Below are 9387 nucleotides of genomic sequence, written 5' to 3'. Positions count from 1 at the left end.
TTCAAATTAACAGGCATTAATATTCATTCAAATTAACAGGCATGAAAAGAGATTATGTAAGGAAAAACAAACAAACAAACAAACAAACAAAAAAACAGAGAGAAAATCTTGGTTGTTGTGTAAATACCTTATGATACATGCCAAATAGAGTATATCACAAGAAGATATAAGACAACATTGACTCCAACAAATCAATAAATATATCTATTAGGAAATAACATCTGGAGTTCCCTTGATATGGTGTGAACAAAGCAGTGCATTATATTTATATTATATTGAGGAGATGAAAGGGGCAAAAAGAGGAAAAAGAAGAAAAAAGAAAAAAGAATAAAGAAAAAAGAAACTCACCATATGAGCAGAGGCATCATACCCAGTAAGCGTGTACTGACTCATTAGAAGGCCCAGAATGAATATGTATAATTTATTATTGATTCCATCACCATTATCGGTGTTGAAGTAAGTGAAAACGAACTTGGCACTAGCCCTTTCCGTTGCAACACAGGGAATGAGAATCATAAGAACAAATACACCTAAATATACCAAGAAACATAAGAGGTCCAAAAAAAAGATTGCCCCAAATAATAACATGGGGAAAAACTAGAAAAAGAAAAGGAAAATTCTGGTAAACACTTCATACCTACAATGTTCCATCCTGCAGCTAACTGTCCAAATAAAGATAACCAAGAGATTGGAAGACTGTTAATGATAGCATGTAGGAGTAAAATCCCCCCGTGGAAACCTATAACAACATATTTAGATGCCTCATATCCACCTCCATTCTTCCCACCTGTGCTAAGTAGAATGATCACTTGAATCAGCTGTGCAAGTGAAAAATCTACACTTGTTGTAACAGCCCACTGCAAATGAAAAAGTATCTAAAGTGGTTAACAACATCCAAAACAAACTCAATCTCCCTGTACATTTTGAAGGACATGAAACTCCAGGATACTCAGTAATACCTGACCAACAATGTTGAACCTGCATAAACATAAAAATCATGTACCGTGCATCAGGTGTTGCAGCAAGAAACTTATCCATATTTTATGATTAATTTGAGATGCTGCTTAAGCAATATATCTAAAGTTTTAGGCTCAGTGACAAGAAGAAAATGAAACTGGACATTACACTCATTGGTTCTTAGAACAATGGAACTCAATCTAATATGAGCTGGTAAAAAAAAAATGTTCTTCAATGTAATTCATTCCACAAAATCTTACATGTCAAAGAACTACTTTCATCAACGTTTCCCACTAACAACTTCTTTATTGGTGGGTTTTCCCAATTGTAGTCTAATTTTATAAGGAAAAATAAAACCAGAACATACCCTCTGCACTCCCTCTAGAAAAAGAAAAAGCAAAAGCAAAACAAAACAAAACAAAAAAGAAAGGAAAAGTCTCAAAGTTTGGACTTTGTATTCCTAAGTTTGATTACAGATCCTCAGAAACAGCGATTTATAGCAATTTTGCTTATCACAGACATTGAACACTGTAACAAGAACCTAATTACCGATTATGAAAAAGGGTGGCAATAGCAAGCAACCAGAGTAACAAATTCTGCTGTCCGCTGTGATTGAAGCTTTAGCACATTCTCTAAAGAAACAGCAAATTCCTTTAAGCACTAAAGGTTCCAAGAACACAATTCTTAAATGCCAAGCAATGCTCGAGTTTCTCAGCAAGTAATTACTTACAGTTCTAAAAGTCAACCCACTGCAATGAGGTGTCAGATAGCAAGAGAGGCAATAAAAAAATCAGATAAAAGCAATCAAGGTGTGAATAAATTATTTTTTTTCTATTTTTTCGATGAATGTTGTGGTTCAATGTTTATAGGTCAAACTATCGAAGTAATTGAAAATTGAACTTCCTGAGAAAACTAGCTAGGAAAAAGATTACCAGCCAGTTAACCATAAGGCAAAAGGTGCCCAGCTTGGGCCAGCAAGCTTAGCACTCCAATAGTAGAGTCCACCAGAGGTTGGGAAAGAGGAACAAATCTTAGCCATGGAAAACCCAACAAACATGGTGAAAGTCCCGGCTATTAACCAGCCATAAGCCAAAGACACTGGCCCACCAAACTTTAACCCAGTGTTGTAAAGGGCGGTTACACCAGTAAGCACAGAGATGATAGAAAATGAAAACGCAAAGTTGGAAATCACCCTGCAATTCCCAACAAACACCCTTAAACCAAAAAACCACAACAAAAAACACGTCAACCCATTCGACCCATTTCATATTCTGCTATGAATTGGGGATCAAACGGCAAAACCAAGCAAAAGAATATAGAGAAGGTTGCAGTCGAGAATATTTACGAGAGATCACGCTTGAGCTCTTGTTTGTAACCGAGCTCATGGAGACGGGTATGCCCTGAATCAACCAAGACGTTTCCATTTTCAAGATCCAATTTCTACACGTAGCCAAAATGTAGAAGAACTAGTAAAAAATGGTGAAAGAAAATTGCTACTTTCATATGCAAATATCTAGCAAAAGGTCTACAAAGAAAAAGCTCCCATTTTTTTAAAGCAACGAGCTCGGATGAAGGGGGAGAGAGAGAGCAATGAGTAGAATCAATACCTATGGTGCCGAAAGGTATACCCAAGTAACTGGTTCAACAATGTCAACTACCGATTCAAACAGAAATCGGTGTCCCAAATCACTCCGACAGAAATCAGACACACACAGAGCGGGATGGGGAGGAAACGGGAACCGTAGCTGCCGCGGAAGGGAAATGAAGTGGTGCACGTTCTAGGGTCCCGTTGTCGTAGTCGACGATGGAGCTAGATTTCCAGCCATGTGTATTTCTGTTAATCGGTCACCTGGGCACTGAAGGTAGGAGAAATGGGCAAGAGGCTCGAAGTGGAGATGGTACTCGCGTGGTAACAGAGTGATTTCGGGGGGAAAATGAAAATCTTCAAAGGCTTTGGTGCCCAAAGCCTATTGCAACGATATTACTCTGCTGCAATAAGTTTTTAATTATTCCAAGGCATGTTTTCGCTGCTATAGATTATTATTTCGCTGCAAAAAGTTTAATGAAGCGCCCCGCTTCATTAAACCGTATGTCGATGTGAAAAATTTGCAAGGGAAAATATTTCGCTGCCAAAGTATATCTATTGCAGCGATTTTAATTGCAACAAAATAAAAAACGCTGCAAAAGCCCTAATTTCTTGTAGTGGGTTGTGTGCATAGCTCCTTATGTCATTGTCTTCCAAGTTTCATTAGTAGAGTAAATTAAAAAGGGCATGACATGTTTTGATTTAGCATGGAGTATTAAAAAGAACTATGTATGTTAGTTCATTTTAAGGTCATTTGGACTCAAGCAAACTAGCCAGGGGATTCGAAAACAATAAGATATCGCTGCATGCACAACATGTGGTGATTGTCAGTCATGACAATAACATGTCATAGATGGGTACATAGGGGTTGATGTGGTCTGCCCTTGGCATAGGCAAGACCAACGACTTAAGTTTTCAGTGTCGAGTCTGTTCCAAAAAAAAAAAAAGTTTGTAGTGTCAGGTAATATGCATGCCCAGTGTCACCTTTGTATGTAAGAACATGGCTATAATTAAGATTGTAACTATTACGGTTACAAAAGAATCCACAAGATCCTTCTCAAATCATGCTAGTAATATTGTATCTCTTATCAAAACTCAAACCTGTGATTCTAGGCAATCCCTTGATTATAGCAATAGCTATAGATGGATATGTTGACTTTTTATGTAAATTCTTTTGCTGTAATATTCTATAAATGATGATGAGCACCACTAGTAAAACACACGGTGGTTTTTAAAACCTTCTCATGGTATCAATAGTCTTCTAGGATTTACCTCCATCAATCCCAATGGCCTCTCACACCCCGTCTCCTACTCCATCTTTCAAGACCATGGTCCACCTCTTGACCATCAGGTTATCCTCCTCCAACTATCTCCTCTGGCGTAGTCAAGTGCTACTGTTGGTACAGTGTCAAAATCTTCTTGGCTATATTGATGGCTCCATCATACCTCCCTCTGCCACTATCGATTTTGGTGACTCTACGACTGCCAATCCAAAATTTGCTGAATGGCAGTAGACCGATCAACTTCCTCAGTCTTCTACTTGCTTCGTTGATGAAAGAAGCCTTGTCCATTGTTGTCGGTCTAACCTCCTCGCATGCAATCTGGTCTACTCTAGAAACCAATTTTAATCATCGTTGTAGATGCCAGGAGCTACATTTGAAAGATGAATTGTAGCACATGAAGAAAGACGCTCGCACTGTTGTTGAATATTCCCATGAGTTCAAATCTGTTTATGATCAGCTTGCTGCCATGGGCCGTTCGATGAATTATCTCAACAAAATACACTGGTATTTGTGTGGAATTGGCTCTACTTTCTCAACTTTTTCCACTACTCAGTTATCTCTTTCACCTCTCCCTTCTTTTACTGATAATGTTCCCCTAGCGGAGAGTTATGAGAATTTTGTTAAATCCTTGGAGTTGCCTTCCACAGGATCTACTTCTAACGCCTTCACTGTCTCTCGAAATAACAAATCTGTTTTTGGCAGTGGAGCTAGTCGTGCTTCTCATGGGGGTCATGGCCGCAGTGGCGGTCGTTATCAATGCAATTGTCCTATTTGTTGTCAGATTTTCTGTGGGGAAGGGCATTACTCCACTTCCTGTCGTGACCGCTACTCCCCTTCCTCAAATGCTGCCAACCTTGTGGAGGCTTTCACCTCATGCTCCCTCACTGATAATAAGGATTCCAACGGGTATACGGATATCGGTGCCACTACGCACATGACTAATGATGCTACTCAACTGGATAAGTTTGACATGTATATTGGTAAGGATCGTGTTATTGTTAGTAATGGTGCCTCTCTTCCCATTTCCCACACCGGTACCATCTCTTCCACCTTTTCCCTTACTTTAAAAGATGTCTTAGTTGTGCCTGGTTTAACCCAAAATCTGATTTCTATTAGTAAACTTACTTCCGATTTTCCATTCTCTATCACCTTTACTAATGACTCCATTCTCCAAAGGTACTGTGGATCGTCTTAAGGCTCGTCTTGTTGCAAAATACTACACACAACAACCAGGCCTAGACTTTTTTGATACTTTTAGGCTTGTTGTCAAGGTTTCCATAGTCAGTTTTCTTTATCCTTGGTTGTCTCTAATAATTGGTCTCTTCGGAAACTTGACATTAAAAATGCATTTTTAATGGTCTTTTGTAAGAGGAGGTTTATATGGATCAACCGACTAATATGTTGATTCTCAATACCCCACACATGTTTGTTGGCTTCGCCGGGCTCTCTATGGTCTCAAGTAAGCTCCACGTGCTTGGTTTCATCACTTTAGCTCCTTTCTTTTGGTTGTTAGCTTCATTTGTAGTCGTGCCGACTCATCTTTATTTGTTCTCTCCAAGGGTGCTGACTTAATCTATTTATTACTCTATGTTGACAACATGGTCATGACCGGCAGCAATTTGGCCCTCCTTGATGGATTTATTAGCAAGCTAACTCGTAAATTTGCCTCCAAGAACCTTGGATCTTTGAACTATTTTTTGGGCTTGGAAGCCCATCACACTATTACTGGTCTTTTTCTTAGCCAAGTCAAGTATGCTCATGGGATCTTACAACATGCAAAGTTGGTTGATTCCAAACCAAGTACTCCCATGGTGGTCGCTCAACATCTCTCCATGGCTGGTCCAGATTTTGATGATCCATCCCTCTATCAGTCGCTTGTAGGTGCTCTTCAATGTCACACAATTACTTGTCCGGATATTGCTCACGTTGTCAATGATGTTGTCAGTTCATACATGAGCCATCTATTTCTCATTTTCAAGCTGTTAAACAGATACTCCGCTATGTTAAGGGGACTCTTCGATTTAGTTTATCTTTCACTCCGTCTTCTTCTTGAGAACTCCTTGTTTATTCTGATGTCGATTGAGTTGAGTGTCCAAATATGCTCCGTTCTATTTCTAGATATGCCATTTATTTCGGTGGCAATTTGGTGTCCTAGAATTTTAAGAAGTAACCCACGGTTTCCCGGTAGCTGTGAATCTATAATATCGGGCATTGGCCATTACTACCATTGAGGTTAAGTGGTTGCGGCATCTTCTTTGGGATCTTCATGTGTCTCCTCCATCTCCTCTAGTCATGGTTTGTAATAATCAAAGTTTCATTTTTCTTAATGTTAATCTGACTTCTCATAAATGTTCCAAGCACATTGATTTAAATTATCATCTTATGAGAGAATTGACTAGTGGCCTCCGAAGACCTCAAAAACCGCTATGTCCTTACTCACAAATTGCCGACTTATTTACCAAAAGTCTCAGCTGACTTACCTTCACCTTTTTTCGTTCCAAGTTTCACATCTTTGATTAGACACTAGGCTTGCGGGGGTATTAGTAATTACAGTTACAGAAGAATCCAGATTCTCCTCAAATCATGCTTGCAATATTGTATCTCTTATCAAAACTCAATTCCAATACTCTAGGCAATCTCTTGGTAATAAATAAAAGTAATACATTATTAGATGGATACGGTGATTTTATAGGTAAATTATTTTATTAGAATATTTTGTAAATGATGATGAGCACAACCAGTAAAACATACATGATTTTTTAAAACATTCTCAGTAACTTTCGTATAAATATATATATATATATATTACATATATTTATATAAATGTTATGTGAAGTTTCCATCAACAGTAAGTACTAAAATGATGAGACGTACGATTCAGAAACGTGATGACAATGATGAGGGCCAAGAGCTAGGTAGCTAGCTAGCTCGGATTTTCATCGGTCTTGCAAGTTGCAGCATGGGTTAGCTAGGATTGCTGGATAAAACAAGCTGTCTTGATCTGATCCGAGTCATCCGACTGAATCGAATCCTGCTGAATCGGAGTGATCTCTAAGAAATATGCAGTACCCGACAGAAATTCAATTCCCTCCCTAAATTTTAATTAATTTTCTTTTAAAATTTTTCATAGAAAATAAAAAGGAAAACGACAAAAACCAGCATGATCAAGTGGGCGTACGTTTAGACCCATGATAATATATAGAACCACCACTTCGTGGGGTCACCCGTGGCTATGCTAGCTGGTATCCTTTGAACACAGCCATGCATGCGCCCCTTAAGTATATAGAAAAAATATATATTTTTGTTCTGTTCCAAGAAGTTTATTGTTTTAGTTTCTTTAAAATATGTAGATTATTTTATGTATTAATGTCTCTTAAATTATGTAATAATAGATTGAACCATTAATGTATCATATAATATTTAATGTTAGAACTCTCGTCCATATCCTAAATAAATTAAGGAGGAGACGATATATAATATATAGTAGGAAATCCCAAAGACTATTTTTCTTTGTGGGTTATTCAAGATTATTGCTTTCGATTTTACTTACAATCTTACTCCTTATCTCTACACCTTCCACTATGTCTTCGTTGGAAAGCGACAGATGGGCAGATCAGGGCGATGATGTGGGTACAACAACAGATCGAAGAAGAAATAGATTAGTAAATTAAAAGAGAGGAGACTAGACGGTCCACGGAGAAGCAAATTAAGAAGAAACCGAGGCAAAACACGAGAAAATCATAAAGATGATCAGTGGTGGAATCAGGGGTCGGGGCCAAATTTTATTGTGTGTGACACATTAACATTAAGATTAAAAAAACATAAAAACATAAATATAATTAAATTAGATCTCGATAATTTGTAATATATACATAAAAATAAAATTATAAAAATACAACAACTTAATATATGTTTTAGTTTTTTGACCATAATGTTTCATGAAATAATATTTATTACTTATTATTTTTGTAGTGAAATATTTAGAAGTTATTACTTCATAGAAACTATCAGTGATATTTTATAATATCATCTTTCATTCTAGTATGTAATCTAGTTTAGTAAGTTTCATGAAATTTCTTGATATTTTTGTATTACATTAAGCATATAATACTATAATAAAGACATTAAATAAGTTTTTTCTTATTCAATGAAGTCTAGAGGATAAAATCTATCAACTATTTTCTATATAGATCACCAACTTTAAATGATTTTTCTTGTATTTTCATTTTATATTCCATATTAAGAAATTAATCTAATATTGTATAATAAACAAGTACTTTAAGATCTATATTAATAAGTTTATTATTTCTCTTAAACTTAATTTTGATTTAATTTTAGTGAGACGACACTTTTGAAAATAAATAATATGTAGAAATTATACAAAATTTTAGATCTATAAGGAAAAAAATGGAGAGACATTATATAATTTCTATCCACATATATTTGAATTTTATAAAATTTTGCAGAACATATAAACATTATAAATATTTTTGGGGGTTATTTTCTATATTTCTAAAATAATGATTAAAAACTAGGGTAAATTTTAATTTTTCAAAAAACTTTTAAAAAACGTAGTGATCCGCCACTGACGAGGATTGGGGGAGATTCAAAACTCTTCCCTGTCCCAGGACTCACCAGGATCTTCAACTTACACCGGCAACTTCCACTCTCTAACAGAGAGTGGAAGATCTTACACGTACAAGCTGGGAGTAGGGAGATGATCTTGTGGGTGAGACAGGAGGAAGGACATATAAAAAAATAAAAACTAATTTATTTTACTCGTAATACCATATATATAGTACGGCCCTAGTTTGATAAATATTAATCCAAGATTTATAATAAGAGCTCTTTCTCATTTTTTTTTTCCCACTTGACTTGAAATTGATCGAGGTCATTGTGTTTCTAATAGTTAATACATTGATATATAATTGAAAGGACCATAACATCCATATTTTCAACTAAATGAATAACATCAATTCTAATTGAATTTAAGAAAGATCATCCTTATCTTCAAAGGGTTCAAATTTCTTTGTTAAATATTACTTAATTAATGTCATAACCAATGTCGATTTGAATCTTGAAAAACAGTGTGAGTACTATATATGTTAAGGACTTGTTTTGCACCCCGTCATTAACCACCGGTTACCTGAGACAAGAAAGTTTGATGGCCCAGAGTGCCCGAAAATACCTCACATGCCTAAGTTAGTTTATACCCCAGAGAGAGAGAGAGAGAGAGATAGAGTAGATGTCCTCGAATGATACTTGTACCAAGGCTTTTAGGCTTCCCTCTTCTGGTGGGGTCACTGTTCTCCTTGTGCCTAGGGTATCTACCTCTGATATGGACAACAACATGTTGTCGCATTTAGCATGGCAACCTCTGTCATGGAGTCTTGACCCATGTTGAGCCTTTGTGCTTGGGAGTAACATCTTGTCATAAGAAGAGGCATTCCATTGCCACGTTGGGTGGTGACGAAAGAGATCATGCTGCGAGGGCAAGGAGACTCAAAGACTGAGGGAAACGTGCGGTTGCTTGAAGTTTGAGTAGGGGACTTCTTGCCCATC

General features: G+C 36.8%; 1 protein-coding gene across 1 annotated transcript; it reads right to left on the bottom strand.

Moving 5' to 3' along the window:
- Positions 1-255: 255 nt before the first annotated feature.
- On the bottom strand, positions 256-4113 carry LOC122282180 (amino-acid permease BAT1 homolog). Its single transcript, XM_043094134.1, has 7 exons — positions 3989-4113; positions 2518-2593; positions 2303-2397; positions 1890-2150; positions 960-978; positions 638-857; positions 256-530 (listed from the first exon to the last, which is right to left on the bottom strand). The coding sequence occupies exons 1-7, from the start codon at positions 4111-4113 to the stop codon at positions 271-273; spliced, it is 1056 nt and encodes a 351-aa protein (XP_042950068.1). The 3' UTR covers positions 256-270.
- Between the last annotated feature and the right edge of the window lie 5274 nt (positions 4114-9387).

This window comes from Carya illinoinensis, chromosome 11 (assembly GCF_018687715.1).
Source record: "Carya illinoinensis cultivar Pawnee chromosome 11, C.illinoinensisPawnee_v1, whole genome shotgun sequence".
Classification (NCBI taxonomy): Eukaryota; Viridiplantae; Streptophyta; class Magnoliopsida; order Fagales; family Juglandaceae; genus Carya; species Carya illinoinensis.
Note: the sequence above shows the minus strand (reverse complement) of the source record. Positions and strands in the feature narration are given on the sequence as shown.